This window comes from Colias croceus, chromosome 29 (assembly GCF_905220415.1).
Source record: "Colias croceus chromosome 29, ilColCroc2.1".
Lineage (NCBI taxonomy): Eukaryota > Metazoa > Arthropoda > Insecta > Lepidoptera > Pieridae > Colias > Colias croceus.
Genome location: NC_059565.1, coordinates 4916140 through 4937552, shown reverse-complemented (window position 1 = coordinate 4937552; position 21413 = coordinate 4916140). Strand labels below are relative to the sequence as shown.

Below are 21413 nucleotides of genomic sequence, written 5' to 3'. Positions count from 1 at the left end.
AATAAAAATAAAAGCAATAATATAATATATAATAATATAATATAGTAGATAGGAAACATATCATATATATTATAAAGAATTATTACTTACATAACAGACAATAATACATTCTAAAAGAAGATACAATAATAATACGCGATACATCATATAATTAATAAACAACAACTACAAATAGAATTATTACCAGAGCCGTACCGAGTCACGTGTTTGGAGCCCCGACCTCAGAACCTTTTTGTAAGCAGAGCAAATGGAACTTCAGTCTGTTTTTGAAGCCCAATACATTGTTGCTATTGCGGATCGGTGGTGGCAAGTCATTCCAGCACTTAGAGGCACTAAATTTAAAGCTACCCCTAAATGCTGCAGTTCTGTGGAGGGGCACTTCCATCAGTACATTCCTGTACCGTGTTGAGTGACTCGTGTTTGACTCCGACAACCACTTCAGCTTTTTGTACAAATAGGCTGGTACTTTGTACTTAACTACGTTAAATAAAAGTGTAGCTAGTTGTATTTGCTGTCGATACTCCATTTTTAAAGTGTTACTACTGTTCAAATACGGGGTGACATGGGCTCGGGGTGGAATATTGTGACAAAAACGAGTGCAAGCATTTTGTACCCTCTGCATTATTTTTTTAGTTGATGCTAATAACCGGGGACCTATGACAGTGCTAGCATAATTAAATTTTGAGAGGATCAGCGATTCGCATAATAGTTTTCGAACGTTTACATTTAGATAATTTCTTATTCTATACAATAATTTAAGACGATAGAAACAATTTTTTGATATATTAATTATGTGATTATGAAAACGTAAGGATTCGTCAAAAACTACACCTAAATTGCGTGCTTCCATAACCCTTTCTATTTGTTCTCCGCTTATTGACAAACATGGTTTTTGGCTTGCAATGGCATTAACTTGGCACCTGGTTCCTAAGATCATGTATTTACTTTTACTTGGGTTTAAAACGAGGCAGTTAGTTTTTGACCATGAAACAATATTATTTAGATCTTCTTGAAACTTTATCAAGGCAACGTCCATCTCACTCACTTTAAAAGAAATGTATAATTGTATGTCATCAGCATATATGTGATATTTACAATGTTTTATGATATTCGTGACATCCGCTGTGTACAAAATGAATAGCAGTGGACCGAGTATGGAGCCTTGCGGAACGCCTCTAGTAACCCGGACACACTGAGAAGTACATGCATCATCTCCACCTATTTTAACGACCTGTGAGCGATTTGTAAGGTAACTTTCAAACCACATAACCGTGTTCGGATCAAACCCGTAATATGTAAGTTACATTCAACAACTTGAGTTGTCCTTTAGTCATTCAATTAAATGTCATTCAATGAAATCGCTAGTCATTCAATCAAATAGCAGATTCAACTAAATGACTGCGACATTTCGACAGGGTTTTTCTTTATATAGATTCGTTTAGAAAAAAAACTTGTTTGTTGTACACAAATACATAGATTTTTTTAACAAAATACAATATATTGTTTTTTTTGGTTATTTTTTAATCGTCTTTTGTGTGCGACAGAGAAAGAAATATAGTGCAAGCGAGATACATAATGATTTTGCAGTTTTCAAATTTTATTAAATTAAATTTAAGTTTATTTTTTCTTACATTCCAATTTTAACTGTCACAATACAAATTTATATAACCCGCATAATTATATGGTAAGTTTTGTTTTTGAAGTGAAACGTGAAACTTGTTTATCGGGGTTGGAAAAAAATTTAATGTAACATTTTTTCGTTACGCGTGACATTTTTCCGTTACGCGCCATCTTTTTCTTATCCCTACCACGCATTTTTTTCGACGTATTTTTCTAAAGTTGCATATAGTAAATTTTTTTTTGAAAAATAAAGTCATAAAGAAGTTTCACTTCTTACGTGTGTACACTAGTACACGCACACATTTTTTAATACATTAATACTACATACTAAAGACTAGTTTAATCAAGAAAAAATATATGTCTATTATTTTTTTTTTTTTTTATTTCAACACGCTTATATAAGCTTCACCTGTATGTTTGTGTGTAACCGACTCCTTTAGACTCCATTTTGACTTTTAACGGACAGCTTCAAACTTTGTACACTTATTATAAGGATCGGTGACAATACAATAATTCGATGAGTTTATATTATTAGAGCGTGTTTTTTTTAGTTTTTAAATATAAATAAAAATAATAGAAAACATGTTTTTAATTAATTGAAGTGAAACTTCTTTAGGCGCGTTGAGAGTAAAATTTCAAGGTCGCGTCATGGCAATACCGTCACGTCATGGAGTAAGGCGACGTTTTTGAAAGTTTCACTTCTGACACGTATGCTCGATACTCACGCTCTTTACTATGTAGTATTTATGTATTAAAAACTAAACTGGTTTCTCAAAATATAGCAATATTCGAAGTATTAATTATTTATTATTCTTATTGTTGTAGATTATTTGCTCAAATTTTATGTCAAGAATTGTGTATATTTTTTGTTGTTTTAATTTTTGGGGTAATTCCGAATGCGGGTAGTTTTGAAAAATTCATATAAAATTAGTTATATTTATAAAAATAATATTATATACTGCGTAAGTAAATGCTGAGTATTGATTTAGTTTTGTTTATAATCCTAAATCTGCATTTTGTATGATTTTTTTCGAAACTACCCTACATTTGGATTATCTCAAATTTTTATATTAATGTCTATATTGTATAAGGCCTAATGGATAACATTATTGTATTGATATGGAAATAAATAAATGTAATATATTTATGTTGTTTTATTAAATTACCTTATTTAGACCAGAACCTATGCTTATTCTATCCTACTAATGTTATAAATGCGAAAGTTTGTGAGGATGTGTGTGTGTGTGTTTGTTACTCTTTTACGCAAATACTACTGAACCAACTACAATGAAATTTAGCACACATATAGAGGGTAACTTGGATTAACACATAGGACAGTTTGTAACCCGGAAATCCCACGGGAACGGGAACTATGCGGGTTTTCCTTTGCAAACGCGGGTGAAGCCGCGGGCGGAAATCTAGTATTATAAATGTGAAAGTTTGTGAGGATGGATGTATGTGTATGTATGTATGTTTGTTACTCTTTCACGCAAATACTACTGAACCGATTACAATGAAATTTAGCACACATATAGAGGGTATCTTGGATTAACACATAGGATAGGTTTCATCCCGGAAATCCCACGGAACGGGAATTGTGCAGGTTTTTTTTGAAAACGCGGCCGCAGCAGCCGGCTGAAAACTAGTATATTATATATTACGCTAATGCGAAATTACATCTGACGACTTTCATAGCTAAAGTACCTATTACAGTTTGTCAGTATGCCTGTTTGGGCAAATTTTCAAAACTACGACCGATTTAGATGTATTCGCTTAAAGAGTAACTTCTCTAACTTTTGTATTAAAAGTATAGTGGATTATGAACAAAAATAGATTACACAGACTAAGCTTAATTTGTGCCAATGATGTCTGTTTGTGTGTCTGTTATTGCGAAACAAAATAAAATCATACAATTTTCCAACATGAAATGTTAAACACTAGCTTTCCGCCCGCGGCTTCGCCCGCGTTTTTAATGAAAAACCCGCCTAGTTCCTGTTCCCGTGGGATTTCGGGATAAAATCTATCCTATGTGTTAATCCAAGTTACCCTCTATATTTAGGCTAAATTTCATTGTAATCGGTTCAGTAGGTAGTATTTGCGTGAAAGAGTAACAAACACACACACACACACATCCTCACCGCATTTATAATATTAGGTAGTAGAATTTTTAGACTAATGACATTTTTGAGGATTCATTTTTGAAGAAAATAAAACACAACACTATAATATTATAATCTCTTTATTTCAACTATCACATTATTTATCTACTTATCTAAATACAAAAAATGTGCTTAAAACTAATGGCAACCTTCTTTTTCCCTGTTATTTTATATAAAAAAAAACCTTAGTAACTATAATTTCTTCTATTGGAATGTATGTTTTAATACAATTAACGAATTTCAAATAATACTAAAAAGTTATCAAAATCGACGTTTTTACTCACAGCATCAAATAGAGTTAGAAAGAGATGTCTATATGTATGTTATGTCATCTTTTAAGATGAATTTTTGACATATAAAACCCTGCTAAGATAAGATGATTTTAATATTTGAGGTCTAGCCCGTCTAGGGCGCTTTTCCACCAATAATGTGCGAGGAATGTGTTTGTAAATAACCAATAGTAGGTGTCGCTTCTGACTTCAAACTAAATGAAGCGATACTATTGGTTATTTACAAACACATTCCTCGCACATTATTGGTGCAAAAGCACCCTATATAAATTTCCATAAATTAATTCAAAATAATTCAAATTGAAAAATATTTGTTATATAATCTCAAAATTTTGGCGGGAAATTGAAACATAAATAAAGATGGTCTTATGCTATAGATTATTTCTAAAAACATCAACCTAATATCATCCAACTAATAAAATTAAGTACTGAATACGCTAAATATATAACAAGACACAATGTAAGAACTTTCAATGTTTGGTGCATGTAGTATAACCTGAAAAGAAACAAAATATTATTAGAAATTGGAGAGCAAATAATAATAATAACACAAGTCGATAACTAATAACTATATGTAGAGAAAAAAACATTTTTTTTTAACATTTACTCTTTAGATAGCGAAGAAGATATTTAACAGATAAGTACATAAGGTAGGTAGTATATTACTCTATCTCTGTATTATCTGTGGTAAAACTATATTTTTATTTAATGCTAGTGAAGATTTTCGAAAAATATTCTTTTTAATATATTCTTTTTGAGATATTTCTCAAAAAAAGAATTGCACTAATACATATTATAAATGTAAATGTTTGATAATCTTTCGCGCCAAAACAGAGAAAGATTATAATTTAACTATATAAGCTTTATATTTGCAAAAGTTACAATATGAGCGAAACCGTGGTATTAAGCTAGTATGCTCTAGTATGTATATTACCTGTTCCACTTCTTCCTTGCTTCTGGTAATGTTGAAAGATCGTCTTTCACCAAATACACTCGAAGTCCTGTAAAAATATAAATATTAATGCTATCCATTTTGTTAACAACAACATTTTTGCGACATTTTTGGAGTATCTGCTTTTCATTGAATTGATTGTCATATTGAATTGTTGACGTGACTATAACGGTGCATTTACATCAAACGAACGTAGAGCTACAGCTAAAGCAAGAGCATTCTTTCGTGGTCTTACTGTAAACGAAAACTCGTATTCGGTGTTGTTCAGTATTAGAACATTGCATAGAATATCTTCGAATGACCAAAGAACAACGAAAGAATGCTCTACGCCTGTTTACTCTAAAATATTTATACATAGTGGGGTAGAATGAGCATTCGCTCGTTTGATGTAAATGCACCGGAACCTGTTAGCTTATGTCCAGCATCAAATAACTTTAATCTCCTTCACTTTTTAATCGACTCACCCAACAAAAAGGTCTCAGCCATATATTCCCAAGACATATCCGCCATGTTGAAAGGGAACACAGTTCGATCTGGGCTCGTTAGACTGTGCCACATGTCCTGAACGTTGGTGTCCGTGAAGCGCCAGTCTTGTGTCGAGAAGTAGAACAATATGTTCGCTAGTTTCCGCACTTTGTTGTAGAATTTTAGCATGCTGGAGCAAAAAATATTAAAATTGGTCGTTTTGTGTATGTTAATAGAGAATTTATACTAATATTATAAAGCTGATTAGTTTGTTTGTTTGTTTGCGAATCTCGGGAACAACTGGTCCGATTTGTATTTTACATGTTGTGCTCGTGCAGCGTGCTTCATGCGAAACTAACAAAACATGAATACTTAATTCAGATTTTAAACCAAAAAATAATAAGAACCGATATTTTTTATTTTGATTCTGACATGATTCAAAACTGCAACAATAGTTGCAAGCCTTCCTTTAGACGGACTATCCAACAGTGAAATAATTGTTCAAATCAGCTCCGTGGTTCTAGAGATTAGCGCATTCAAACAAGCAGACAAACAATTCAGCTATTATAGTAAACATAATAAGATATTATATTTATATGTTTATCTGTCATCTGGTTTCCACAACACAAGCGAAGGCTTAGTATAGGATCAGATCGTGCCGTGCGTGAAAATTGTCCTGAAATTATTATTATTTTTTACTTACTTCCGTTTCCTTCCAGTTAGAGCACAAAAAGCGTCAATCAACACAGCCGGTAAATAATGTAGAAAGAAATTATAGAATAAGAACATGTAGTAACTTTTCGTTGGTGTTAAACCGTAGTACCTGAAAAAGAAAATTATGAATAAATTGAGTTTTAATTTTAAATCCATAGGTACTCATATTATTATTATAAATGCGAAAGTAACTCCGTCTGTCTGTCTGTTACTCAATCACGCCTTAACAACAGAACCAATTTGCATGAAATTTTGTTTATAGATATTTTGATACCCGAGAAAGGACGTAGGCTACTTTTTACCTCGAGACATAGGATAGGTTTTATCCCGGAAATCCCCCGGGAAGGGGAACAATGCGGGTTTTTCTTTGATTGCGCGGGCTAAGCCGCGGGTGGAAAGCAGCTAGTGTAATTTAAAAGTTAAATTTTTAAGTGTATAATGTCGCAGTTGAATATGATATTTGATTGAATGACTAACGCGTTAATTAAATGATGACATTAAAATATCCGAGCGTTATGCTCTGTTCAAAGAGAAATGTTACAATCCGCTAACTAGCTTCTTTGTGTGACGCTTGTTAAATCAAGGCTCGGCCTAGTCATTTAATTGAATGTCGTAATTCAATGAACACGCTTGTCATTCAATCAAATAGTAGATTCAGGTGACGGTTTTGGCATATATTAGTTATGTAATTACATAATACTATGTAAAATTTAAATTTGATTGATTTTAAAAGAGCAACAATGGAGTTTCTTGCCGGTTCTTCTCCATTACTGCTTTCCGAATCGGTGGTAAATGTTAAAAAAATTTATGACGATACAAAAGTGCTTTTATAAGAAGTTTAATTGAATAAATAAATGTTTGAGTTTGAGTATATTTAGACTAGATTTCCGCCCGCGGCTTCGCCCGCGCTTTCAAAGGAAAACCCGCATAGTTCCCGTTCCCGTGGGATTTCCGGGATAAAACCTATCCTATGTGTTATTCTGATGTATAAGCTATATTGTGGTAAAGTTTCATTCAAATCCATTCAGTAGTTTTTACGTGGAAGAGTAACAAAGATCCATACATCCATACATCCATACTTACAAACTTTCGCCTTTATAATATTAGTAGGATAACTCACCATACAGCTTTAGTAGTGGGTCTGGTGGTACCATGTCGTCGGTTGGATTCTATAAATTCTCCCCATGTCGTGGGATTTTGGGATCCCGAGACGAAATTGTATATTGGGATGTGGGATGTTTGGCTGTGGATTAAAACAGTATTAAATAAATATATGAATAGTAATAAAATGTATTAAAGTATACATATTAACAATACGATGTTTTTTTTAGATTTTTTAAACGGTAATTTGGTATAATTTTGATGGGACTTCATCAAATAAGTAGATAACTGATGGTATATAAGCTGATACCATTTTAAGCTATTTTACGACTTCAAAAAAAACGTTTGTGTAGTCGAAAAAATTATTTTTTTTACGAAAAAACTCGTAAATTTTCAGGAAAATCATGAAAATCGATCTAGTAGATGAAATATGATGGAAGATGTATAATTATAAGCTGAGTTGCTTGTACTAGGTACATAATACATTAGATAATGAAGTAATCTATAGAAATACTAGCGGTCCGCCCCGGCTTCGCCCGTGGTACATATTAACGTTTTCTCTACATAAGAACCATCCTCGTACTTCAAGGAATATAATAAAAAAAGAATTATCGAAATCGGTTCAGCCGTTCTCGAGTTATGGAATTACAACGAAAAGTGGCATTGATTTTTATATATTAAGATAAAAGAAACAAAGCCTATGAATATAATGTAAACTTAACTAAAAAGCTTCTCTGAAGAAATTCTGTAAACAAAATAAATCAACCATTTTATAAACATCTCTTTATAATTCAGTTATAACTTAGTATAAGTAACTTACTTCTCCCTAAAGTTCTTAGCAGTATGGTAAGTAGAGGCGATAATGGCGTTCACACACAGATCCACCGGCACCATGTCTGCTACTTTGTCCAAATCCATGTACATTGTGCGAAGTACCTAGGTAAATTAAAACGCATAAAATCAATAATCTATATTAATATTATAAAGAGGAAAGGTTTGTAATTATGTAATTATGTATGTTATGTATGTATGGTTTTCACGCTGGACCGATTTTTATGAAATTTTGCTCAGACAATCTTTAGGCCCTGAGAAAAAACATAGACTACCTTTTATTGCGAAATATTTACCACGGGCGAAGCCGGGGCAGACCGCTAGTTATAGTATAAAGCTGAAGAGATTGTTTGTTTAAACGCGCTTATCTCAGGAACTACTGGTCCGATTTGAAAAATTCTTTCGGTGTTAGATAGCCCATTTATCGAGGAAGGCTACATATCATCACTATAAGACCAACAGAAGCGGAGCAATGCGGGTAAAACCGCGGGGCAAAGGTAAAATATAATACTTAACAACTTATTATAAAATCTATTATGAACTAGCTTCCACCCGCGACTCCGTCCGCGCGGAAAAATTAAGAAAAATTAAGATTTTTTTTCTACGTATTTTTCCGGGATAAAAAGTATCCTATTTTATGCCCAGGATAATAAGGTATAATTATACCAAGTTTCATCGAAATCGAACCATTAGTTTTCACGTGATGCCTGAACATACAGACAGACAGACAGACAGATAAAAATTTTTTTAATCACATATTTGGGCTCAGTATCGATCCAATAACACCCCCTGCTATTTAGTTTTTCAATATTTTCAATGTACAGAATTGACCCTTCTACAGATTTATTATATGTATAGATTATTATGTTTTAACAATTAGAATTTAGGAATAATCAATGATTTTTAAATCTCTATTAGTAATAATTCTTAATTTGTATATTATAGAGTTTTCTTTCGTTCTAGTCTTTAATTCCTAAATTATTATAATAAAGTATTAAAGTTGCTGATTGGTTCATTTCAATAAGTTGAAATATCGAGATAAGTAAGTTTTTTTTTGTTGATTTTGTCTTTAAACGGAAAGATTTAATTCAAGCTAACTTCTATGACCATCTAACTTTAGTTCTAAAACTGCCTTGCCTTGCCTTGATCAAAAATTGCAGCTTATTTAAGCTTTTATGGGTGCCATCGTTCGTAAAGTTTTGCTAATGTGTTGTTGTGTTCCAAATAAACAATTTGATTTTGATTAAATTACTTATTTCACTACAATAAAATTAAAAATAAACATACGCCAATCCCGGTGCCAACAACAAGACCCGTGGGTCCGTACACGCTGTCCGTCCAACCGCGGACTGGCTCTTCGTATGTTGATATGACTGCAAAATAAATTATTATTTAAAAACAAAAGAATTACTCTGAAAATGTATATTTGTGACACAATACAAAAACAGGGTGACAAGAGAAAATTAAATGAAAAAAAACGTGTGTCCTCGTCGGAGTGGGGAGCGTGAGGCTTTTCCGTTACGGAATTTCTGGATTCGGTCCCCGCGCTCGAAGCCCGCGATAGATTCTATATGCAATAGCTTAAAAAATGATCTGGAAGAACGATTTGGAATCGCTGGTCCGCCTTATAAAATAACTGATTAAATTTTTAATTTATTATAGAGAGAAGAAGAGAAGCTCATATAAGATTTATAAATAATCTATCTATCTATTTACTAGTGAATGTATTTTTATAAAAGTAACAGGGTCTTTGTTGAAAACAAATTCTGAATCAAACGTTCAAAATAATTGAAGTGAATCTTCTTTATCGGGGTTGGAAAAAAACTTAGTGTAACATTGTTTCGTTACGCGTGATATTTTTCCGTTACGCGCCATCGTTTTCTTATCCCTACCACGCGTGATTCGACGTATTTCTGTAAATTTTCATATAGTAAATTATTTTTTGAAAAATAAGGTCATAAAAAAGTTTCGCTTCTTACGTGTGTACACTAGTACACGCACACATTTTTTTATTTAAACGGGACACAAATAAGTTATCTAACATTTTCTGTTGCTCAATCATGTGCAGTTAATTAGTAGTTTTAACTTTCATTTCTCTTTCTAAATAAACATCGTAAGTACATAATAAATATCTGCGTAAATTAGGTACCCTTCGAGAAACTATGTTAATGTTAATTTTTTACCAATAGAAGGTCTCAAGATGCAAATGGGCATTCCTTCGCCATACTTCCTGACAGCTTCCTCAGCGACTGCCTTCGTGAAACAATAAGTATTTGGATGTTTTCCTAGAAGCCTGGAATTTTTTAGAATTTTATTATTGTACTTGGAATAGTTAATATTTAAAATATTGTAGAATTTATTTGTAATTTACAATTTAAAAGTTAACAGATTGTTTAAAAAAAAACACCACCAAAAACTTAAAAAAAAATTAAATCGCACAAGGAGAGCGTTCGTTTGGCATTTTTGTTTTTTGAAGTAATATATTTCTTGACTTTATATAAAAACATAATAGAATGTCTATCTGTCTACTGAAGCAATAAAATTTGTCATGCAAACAAGATTTTCTTATATTATTAGTATGTACAATTCTCAAACAATCAATAAATACTACTATAATCACACGTCTCTACTAGAGATGGGCCGAACATGGGTTTCACCGAATACGAACATTCGGCCGAATATTCGGTAATACTTTTACCGAACCGAATATTCAGCCAAATAACCGGTACAGCTAGATATTATCTATAATTTGCATTAGGTAAGTTATTATCTTTTTACCAACCTACTTCAATTGAAAATAAAGCGTCACTGACGACAAAATCAGAAAGCTACAATCTAAAATACTTACCTCATTACACTGTACACTCTAATCATGATAATACACGGGTCTTAACAGAAAAAACTATGAGTAACAATTTGCCAAACATTAGGCGATTCAGCCGAATATTCGGCCGAATATGAATATTCGGTAAAGCTGCCGAATATGCCGAATACCGAATATAAAACGAATATTCGGCCCATCTCTAGTCTCTACTCTAAAAGTACTTACGCTGGTAATATCGAAGTTATGACGTCATCATCTAACTCAGCTACTGCTTCTAACGCCTCCACTGACATCGGCGGTTCGTAAAATCTGAAATTATTAATATATTATAATATCTTTACTATCACAACATAGTATAAAACAAAGTCGCTTTCTCTATGTCCCTTTGTATGCCTAAATCTTTAAAACTACGAAACGGATTTTGATGCTATTTTTTTAACAGATAGAGTGATTCAAGAGGAAAGTTATAATATATAATTTATTAGGTTTTAGACAAAGCAGGCGAAGCCACGGATGGTTAACTTAGTTAATCTATAATAATATATAAAAAAAATATTATGAATCGCAAAATGTGTTGGTACTTAAGCGTATAACTCGAGAAAAGCTGAACCGATCTCTTAAATTCTTTTTTTATTATCTATTGCATAGCTTCTATCGCGGGCCTTGAGCGCGGGGACCGAATCCAGAAATTCCGTAACGAAAAACCTCACGCTCCCCACTCTTTATAATATTCTTTGAAGTACAAGGATGGTTCTTATGGAGAGAAAACGTAAACATGTACCATGGGCAACGCCAAGGCGGACTGCTAGTGGTTTATAAAAGATACTAAAAAGTGAAAATATAGTCCGACTTGTGAGTGTTGATTCACCAGTTTCAAATGTGTTTGGTTTATATCATATTTTCATATATCGATGACTTTGTATATGAAAATAGTTTAAACTAGCTCCCCGGCTCCCGCCCGCGGCTGCGCCCGCTTTTACTAAAACCTAATAAATTGTATACCTAAAACCTTCCTCGAGATCTCGAATAACTCTATCTATTAAAAAAAATACATAAAAATCCGTTTAAAGATCTAAGGTTTTTTGAAAAGGAGGATCGAATTTTTTAAAGAACTAGCTGTACCGCGCGGCTCCTGCACCCGCGTGGCTCCGCTGGTCTTAGCGTGATAATATATAGCCTATATTACTTGTGGATAATGTAGCTTTCGAATGGTGAAAGAATTTTTAAAATCGGTCCAGTAGTTTATGAGCCTATTCATTACAATCAAACAAACAAAGTTTTCCTCTTTATAATATTAGTGTAGATAAAAAAAATTGATCACGCGCGATTCGAACCCGCGTGCCCACATTTTTTATAAGTAAAATATATACAAAACAAAATAAACACTAAAAAACTAAATCAAAAACATACTTCTCCTCAATATTCCTAACATGTGTCTGCGAAAAAGCCGTGGACACATGCGTCATAGCTTTCAAGTGTTTACACTCTTTGGCCAATTGCAACACTGCCTTAGTTCCTCGCACGTTTATACCGGTAGCTACGGATAACTTCTCGTCAAATTTCACTGTGGCTGCTGAGTTTATTATTATTGACACCTGAAAAAGGATTTTATGAAAAACTAGCTGTGCCGTGGCTTTACCCGCAGTGCTTCACTCCTGTTGGTCTTAGCGTGATGATGTAGCCTATAGCCTTCATCGATAAATGGGCTATCTAACACCAAAATAATTTTTCAAATCAGACCAGTAGTTCCAGAGATTAGCGCGTTCAAACAAACAAACAAACTTTTCAGCTTTATAATATTAGTATAGCTGTATGCTCATTAACGGAAGGCTAGTATAAGTTGACATAATTATATTGAAAATTAAAATTGCAGGCAGCTATTATTATCATTATCTGTTTGGATTGGAATGTTTTTAAATTCAGTAAGTTTGATTCCCGGTCATGGCAAGTCAATGGAAAATTATAAATGCAGTAAGTATTATTTGTTTTTAAAATAAAGGAATGTTTCCTTTCAGCAATATTTGCTATCTCCAGTAGGTATTTCTAAACTTTCCCTCCAGGGCCCATCGAAAATTTCCACCCTCTATATTGCACTCATCCATTGCCTTCTTTTGGTTGATTTAATTAAATGATTTAAATACTGTTTATTCCATAATAATAGTTGTCTTAGGTAGATAATTATTAAAAGGCAAAAAAATAGAGTTAAAATTTACTTACTTATATTCGAAACGAGTTTTTAAAAGAATGTAAGCTTACCTTTGATGTAAGCATCTTCCTATCTTCTGGGCTAAGTCCCAAACCAGGCTGTTCCATGTCACCAAGAACTGGGATCACCTTATGTATACCTTTTGGGTTCTCTTCGTGTGCTCTTTTGAAAAGCTGAAACATAAAAATCAAAGTTTTTTCGTTCATTTTAAGAAGGAAAATACTTAAATAATGTCTTGATATTACAATAATATTGGAAAATGAATATCTTTAGGTAGAGTTCTAATGAACTGTATATTATATCGCTTTAAAGTACATATATATTGTAAACTGTTTTATTGAAGTTAATAAATTAATTTTTATTTTTTATTTTTAGATTTGTGCAAACTTGAATTTGGGCAAAAGGAGAATGGAGTGTTAAATAGTTGAAAAAATCGTAATTAATCGAAAATTTTAATGCTTTATAAATTTAAAACAACAAAATAGAATTCTACCTCTAACAAGTTTTATACTCTATGTTCCAGCAAATAAAATCAATTTAAAAGTGGATATTAACGGCAGGTTCCTGAATTGAGAATTTCACGTTAAGAACGTACCCAGGTACTTATTAAATATTAATGCTATAAACTATGCCTAAATATTCTTGTATGTGACATAAGCTTTCTCAAACCTTGATCAAATTAAATTTGGCTCCTAGGCTTTCTCATTGATTTTAATAAACAAGGTTGATAAGGAAATAAGGGTGCATTTATTAGGGGTGTGTTTACAATGGGGCTGCATAAGGGCTTCCATGAACAAATGTTTAAAAGCCCCCAAATAAATGATTTAAAAAATCTCAATTCAGTAACCGGCCTTAATAATGTAAATACTCACAAAATCATCCAGCATCTCGTGTATTCTTGTGTGTGCATCTTTTCCTCTTTTAGGTCTCACTAGAACGTATATTGTATCCAAATCTCCACACGAACGTAATAATTTCTCTATTAGTACTGAAAAAATTGACATTTGTATCAATATAAATAAAATGTGAATAAACTACTAATGGAAGATATCTGAAAAATCTATTTGAAGTGAAACTTCTTTAGGCGCGTTGAGAGTAAAATTTCAAGGTCGAGTCATGGCAATACCGACATGCCATGGAGTAAGGCGACGATTTTGGTCTTGAAAGGCAAAGGAGTTTCACTTCTGATACGTGTGCTCGGCACACACGCTTTTTTGGTAGCGGCGATTCAAATATTTATTTATTTATTTATTTATAATAAGGTACCTAAGTATATAAATACCAATAAACTATGTTAGGTATTAAAAATAAAACGTGTGATCGACTAGAATAATAGAGCTTTTTTTAATCTCTACTAATATTTAAAGACTTTGTTTGTTTGTTTGAACGCGCTAATCTTAGGAACTACTGGTATGGTATGGTCCGATTTGAAAAATTATTTCAGTGTTAGATAACCCATTTATCGAGTCCATATTATAGCCGTGCTATAGGCTCTATATTATCACGCTAAGACCAACAGGAGCGGAGCAATACGGGTAAAACCGCGGGGCACAGCTAGTATCAAGTTTAAATGCAAAAGTATACCGTATGTAGTATCTATGTAATTTCTTTATTATGCTTACACACATAAGTAAGACCATTAACTGATTTTGGTGATTGTTCAAATCCTACTAATATTATAAATGCGAAAGTTTGTATGGATGTATGAATGTTTGTTACTCTTTCACGTCAAAACTACTGAACCGATTACAATGAAATCTAGCACACATATAGAGAGTAACTTGGATTAACACATAGGATAGTTTTTATCTCGGAAATCCCACGGGAACGGAACTATGCGGGTTTTCCTTTGCAAACGCGGTCGAAGCCACGGGCGGAAATCTAGTAAAAAATATAATTAATATTAACTACATGTGTGTATTTTTATATTTTCCCCTCTATTTTCTGTCATAAAAAACCTACAGTAAGAATTTACACAAAAAGCTATGTGATTATTATGAAAATCAAGAAATTTAAAAATAATCACGTTTGTATAGTCCATGCTAAATTGTACATAATTATAACAAATCATACATAATAATTTTTTAAGAGAAAATAAAAAAACACAAAAGATATGATTCCGGCCAGGATCGAACTGGCGGCCTTCTGCGTGTAAAGCAGATGTGATAACCACTACACCACGGAACCCGTTGGCCGGTATACGAAATTTTGATATAGTTTCTAAGAATTGAAGCTATACATCAAGCCTCTAAACGCTACTGTTACCAAAATATTATTATAATCAACTAGCGGTCCGCCCCGGCTTCGCCCGTGGTACATGTTTACGTTTTCTCTACATAAGATCCATCCTCGTACTTCAAGAAATATAATAAAAAAAGAATTATCAAAATCGGTTCAGTTGTTTTCGAGTTATGCGCTTACCAACACATTTTGCGATTCATTTTTATATATAAGAATAATGTATTACAAAATTACAAACATGGCACAATATTAGTACTTACAGATTAACTGTACTAAATTATATTTTACACACGAAAGAACGCAAGTATTTATACAGGGTGTCCCACTATTGGTATTCTAAGCGCGAAGGGGCTTGTAGTTTTGCATACACTGATCACGAAAATAATACCTACTTAAAAAACAAACTTTTATTACATCATTATTATACATTACATCAAAAATTTTTTTCATAAATTTTTCCTGAAAATCCATGTTCTCTTCTCTAGCTTCGTGCAGCCGGCATATACCGCTTTGCTAATGTGAGCATTTTGTCTATGAAAACATAATCTTAAACGATAGTTCACGTGCTGGTGGCAAAGCTGGGCGGGTTGCTTGTTATGGGGGGTCACATAGAGTTTTAAGAATTCATTTATTTGAAAAAAAACTGTCTCTGGAACTTTATAAGTATTTTTCGTACTCAGCGTACCTATGCAAAACTTTAACCTCCTTTGAGCTTAGTATACGGACAGTGGGTCACCCTGTATAGACCATACCTATTAATGTTATTCTGGTATAGGTAAGCAACATCACTGACAAGTATCATCAAAAACCGTTCAGTTGTTTTCGTGTGAAAGAGTAGCAAACATAGGTACATTCACACTTTCATACATAATATAGGTTATAATAATTAATATAATTAATATATAGACTTTTTAATTGTTACTTTAATTATATTATAAATAATTGTGACTAATTTTATTTCAAATTTCGATCTAGAGTAGGTACATATTTAACTTGAAGTTTTGAAGTGAAACTCCTTTAGGCGCGTTGAGAGTAAAATTACAAGGTCGCGTCATGGCAATACCGTCACGTCATGGAGTAAGGCGATTTTGGTATCTTTGAATTTTGCCAAAGAATTTTCAATCAAGGCTTAATTTTGGTAGTTAAAGGTAAATCAGGTAAAAATAAAATGTAGAACATAGTTCAATACTTATTTATTATTCAATAAAACACATAATTGTATCTTAAATAATGTTTATTACTAATATCTGACACCATAAATAAATATCTTGTAGCTTGGTAGGATGGTAGATATTTCTACTAAACAGTAGAAAATAGTAGAGATTTTTAAAGCTGCACCTTTTGCACCACGCGACTTGCCTTGAGACTTATCCTCCCGTCTGGAAAATTGAAAAAAATATTTCAAATTATAGCTTTTATTAGAAATAACCGAAACCCAACGCGAAAGCAGAATCAACCTAAGATGAAACCGAATTAAAATGCCTTTAATATTACGCTAAAGGAAATATCTTTGTGACTATGAAGTTGTTAAAAAATTGAAGGTAAAAAAGGACAAAAAATCTTGTTGTGAATTTGTAAACAATCTGAGCTAAGATTTTGCAACAATGTATTTATTTTTAAATTAACTGCAATAACCCGAAGGCACACACTACAAAATTCAAATAATATAACAATATATGGGATAATAATAATATTTGTGCAAAATTTTATCCAAATCCCATGAGCTGATTCTGCGAAAAAGAGAAACAGACATACAAAGAAGCGTTTATGATTATTGTATTGTACCTATTCAATCAATTGCACCAAAGTAATTAATGACCTTTACGTAAATAAAACATTGTTTTTTAATGATTTAAAAAAATAGATAATACAAAATTGTAATTTGTTCAACAAAAAATATAACAATAGTCAATACTGCACGTCCAGCAATTTTAATTATAATTAAAATTCAACAAAAATTAGACCATGAAAAAGCGTAATTTTCCGGCATCATATAGAATTAAATTATTGCAAATATAAGGAAAAAGCCACAATTCAGCACAAGCAGCTTTATGCAAAAAATAAGCGAAAACACAATTATTAACTCACCTTAAATGTATGTACTAAAAACACACACAAAAAAAACATGCTCATACAATATGAAAACCACGCAACACACACACAAAAGTCAATACAATAAAAAAAACACACAAAAACATGCAATCGAATTTATAGCCTCTTTCGTTTTTATTCTGCGACATTAAAAAAAATAACATTACTAAATCATATTGAAATTCTAAAAAAAAAATATTAAAATGGCGGACATTTGGCGCCGAAATGTAAAAATGGCGGACGCCTGGGGAATTTCTTTCTTATATTCAAGTTTCTTTATTCTCTCGCAAAATAATTGAAAATCACATGCCATAATCACCCGACTTTTCCTCTTATTTCTCAAGTTCACAGAAAACTGATCTATATAAAGGTCATAATAAAAACAATAGTACAAATATGAAGAAATAACAAGGGTTTTCCCTTACAGTTAGTTTTGTAAGGCTATGGGAACTAATAGTCAAGGTGACATAACTGGATTGTGGATAACTGGATTGTGATTTAAAGGAAAAATATAATTGCTTTTTTAATTATAGATAATACAGTAAATCTAGAAAATTATATGCTATGCTGTTCTGTCAAGATATCCATAGGAGTAACAAACTAGTTTACTAGTACACAAATCCATATACTAAATATAATAAATGCGAAATTAACTCTGTCTGTCTGTTACTCAATCACACCTTAACTACTAAACCAATTTGCATGAAATTTGGTATAGAGATATTTTGATACCCGAGAAAGGACATAGGCTACTTTTTACCCCGGGACATAAAGGAAAGGAGTAGTTTCGGAATAGTTTGATTAGGTACTATCGATTTTATTGCTAAGTTATAACATTTTTATATTAAACTAGCGGTCCGCCCCGGCGTCGCCCGTGGTACATATTAACGTTTTCTCTACATAAGAACCATCCTCGTACTTCAAAGAATATAATAAAAAAAGAATTATCGAAATCGGTTCAGCCGTTCTCGAGTTATGCGCTTACCAAAACATTTTGGGATTCATTTTTATATTATAGAATTCCACATATTTTTTCCGTATTTGTGGTAGTTAAAAGAAGTTTCACTTCTGACACGTGTGCTCGGCATACACGCTCTTTTTTTGTCGTTGAATTAGATAGGCAGCTTGATATAGAAATAGAATATGTATATGTAGATACTAGATCACTACATAGTATAAAACAAAGTCGCTTTCTCTGTCCCTATGTCCCTTAAATATTTAAAACTACGCAACGGATTTTGATGCGGTTTTTTCAATAGATAGAGTGATTCAAGAGGAAGGTCTTAGTATATAATTTATTAGGTTTTAGACAAAGCGGTCAAAGCCGCGGACGGTAAGATAGTAATAGTTATAAATAAATCAAGGAACACTAGCTTTGTGATATGAAGCGTATCATAAAGTATCTTTAGTTTCAATAGTTAATAATTGTAACAGAGTAAATGTTGTAGATACCACAGATAATCTATACATATAATAAATCTGTAGAAGGGTCAATTCTGTACATTGAAAATATTGAAAAAATAAATAGCAGGGGGTGTTATTGGATCGATACCAAACCCAAATATGTAATTAAAAAATTTTTTGTCTGTCTGTCTGTCTGTCTGTCTGTCTGTCTGTCTGTCTGTATGTGAAGACATCACGTGAAAACTACCGGTTCGATTTCGATGAAACTTGGTATAATTATACCTTATTATCCTGGGCGTAAAATAGGATACTTTTTATCCTGGAAAAATACGTAGAAAAAAAAATAATCTTACTTTTTCAGTTATCCATAGACGTTGTTCTGTAGAACCGCGAACACACGTTGGGTATTATTAATTTATTATAGGCCTAGCCGTATTTGGGTCAGATAGATATTTATAAGATGTCATTGTCAGAGTTACTCAAAATGGAGAAACAAACCATCCACGCGAAGACCGACATCCGCGCGGACGGAGTCGCGGGCGGAAGCTAGTCTATACTAATATTATAAAGAGGAAAAGTTTGTAATTACCGATTTCAAAAATACTTTCACAATAAGAAGCTGCATATTCACTGAGCAATATAGGCTAGGTTTTATCCCGGAAATGCCACGGGAACGGGAGTTATGCGGGTTTTTCTTTGAAAACGCGGGCGAGGCCGCAGGCGGAAAGCTAGTTAATATAGATAGATATTAATTAAGATGAATTTTAACAATATAGTTTTTCCTAGTTTTTCATTAAATTCACAATATTGCATTATATATTTAATTATAATATATTATATATACTTGAACTACCAAAAAATTACCTATAAGCACAAACAGTTTTTTTCACTACTTACTTAATAAAGATAGATTTTTTATTCTAAAATCAAAAGTATCTAATGCTAAAACCAGCTAAAACCCAACAGACGTTTATGCAACAGACCATGTCAAAAAATAAGTCAAAAAAACAAGACAAAAAAAAAGAAAAAAAAGTGTTTGGCAAAGACTGACAAAAAAACCTAAATAATATAAATTTGCAAAATTTAAATGATATCGTGTTTCCATTTTTAGGTGTTCTTTTTAGATTATTTCATAAAAAATATAACTAATAATAATATTATATAAGTACTAGCTTTCCACCCGCGGCATCGCCCGCGCAGTCAAAGAAAAACCCACATAGTTCCCGTTCCCGTGGGATTTCCGGGATAAAACCTACTATGTACTTTCACGGGTATCAAAATGTCTCTACCTGTACCAGATTTCATGCAAATTGGTTCAGTAGTTAAGGCGTGATTGAGTAACAGACAGACAGAGTTACTTTCGCATTTATAATATTAGTATGGATGTTCATTTATAATAAAAAAATCATGTTCTGTAAAAAATAACATAATAATTTAACAATACCTAAATCTGACCTCAATTTAAAGATATTTAATTGAAGGATATCCTTCTTCCTATATCGCGAATTTGTATTCATTTATGTATTTATTTACATTTCAAATAAATAAGATTATTATGCTGTTGTTATATTTTACTTTGACGGTCGGCATTAAATTTTAACGGTCATATTATGATACTAGATTTCCGCCCGAGTTTTCAAAGGAAAACCCGCATAGTTCCCGTTTCCGTGGGATTTCCGGGATAAAACCTATCCTATGTATTAATCCAAGTTACCCTCTATATGTGTGCTAATTTTCATTGTAATCGGTTCAGTAGTATTTGCGTGAAAGAGTAACAAACACACATACATCCTCGCAACTTTCGCATTTATAATATTAGTAGGATTTGAATGAATGAATTATGCTGTGTCATGATACTATGAACTAGCGCGCAAGAGCAACTTTTGTCTCCTTCACTATTTAGTCTCTCCCATCAACTCTATGGGGAGTTGGGTCGCTACGTGCGCGCACTTTCTTACTAGCCCATAGAGTTGATGGGAGAGACTAAATAGTTGCGGAGACAAAAGTTGCTCTTGCGCGCTAGCTCTAAAAATAATACATTTTTATTGGGTGTTTATAAAACTATGTGTAATGTATATAACAATATTTCTTTCCAGTTTTGGCAACAGTTAATTAACAAAGTCAATTCATTGTATTGAAAACTAGCTGTGCCTCGCGGTTTTCCGCGCGTGACTCCGCTCCTGTTGGTCTTAACATAATGATAAATAGCCTATAGGCTTCCTCGATAAATGGGCTACCTAACACCGAAATAATTTTTCCAATCGGACCAGTAGTTCTTGAGATTAGCGCGTTCAAACAAACAAACTCTTCAGCTTTATAATATTAGTATAGATATAAATTAAATGAAAAAATAATTGATTAACAATGACAATGGATTTAAATTTTAAATGAAATGGACTAAGCTAAGGTCACGTTCATCTGCATAATATGTATACGTGAAGATAATTATAATAGTATAGCTTTACCCGCAGTTTTGTTTGCGTTTGTAGTTTTTTTATCTGTAGGAAATAAGGCC

The 21413-nt window shown here is 32.6% G+C and overlaps 1 protein-coding gene and 1 non-coding gene across 2 annotated transcripts in view; both read right to left on the bottom strand.

The window, feature by feature from the left end:
• Positions 1-3841: 3841 nt before the first annotated feature.
• The window catches only part of LOC123704443 (fatty acyl-CoA reductase wat-like), a 42938-nt gene continuing 25366 nt past the window's right edge, over positions 3842-21413 (bottom strand). Inside the window, exons 4-15 of the mRNA XM_045652832.1 lie at positions 14035-14150; positions 13213-13335; positions 12367-12551; positions 11182-11265; positions 10316-10425; positions 9420-9505; positions 8122-8237; positions 7321-7443; positions 6190-6309; positions 5486-5676; positions 5004-5070; positions 3842-4565 (exon numbers count right to left, since the gene is read on the bottom strand). Of these exons, the coding sequence (XP_045508788.1) occupies positions 4463-4565; positions 5004-5070; positions 5486-5676; positions 6190-6309; positions 7321-7443; positions 8122-8237; positions 9420-9505; positions 10316-10425; positions 11182-11265; positions 12367-12551; positions 13213-13335; positions 14035-14150 (1424 nt within the window). The 3' untranslated portion in view covers positions 3842-4462. The remainder of the gene's footprint in view (positions 4566-5003; positions 5071-5485; positions 5677-6189; positions 6310-7320; positions 7444-8121; positions 8238-9419; positions 9506-10315; positions 10426-11181; positions 11266-12366; positions 12552-13212; positions 13336-14034; positions 14151-21413) is intronic.
• On the bottom strand, positions 15277-15349 carry Trnav-uac. The gene has a single exon. It is a non-coding gene; the product is annotated as a tRNA-Val (tRNA).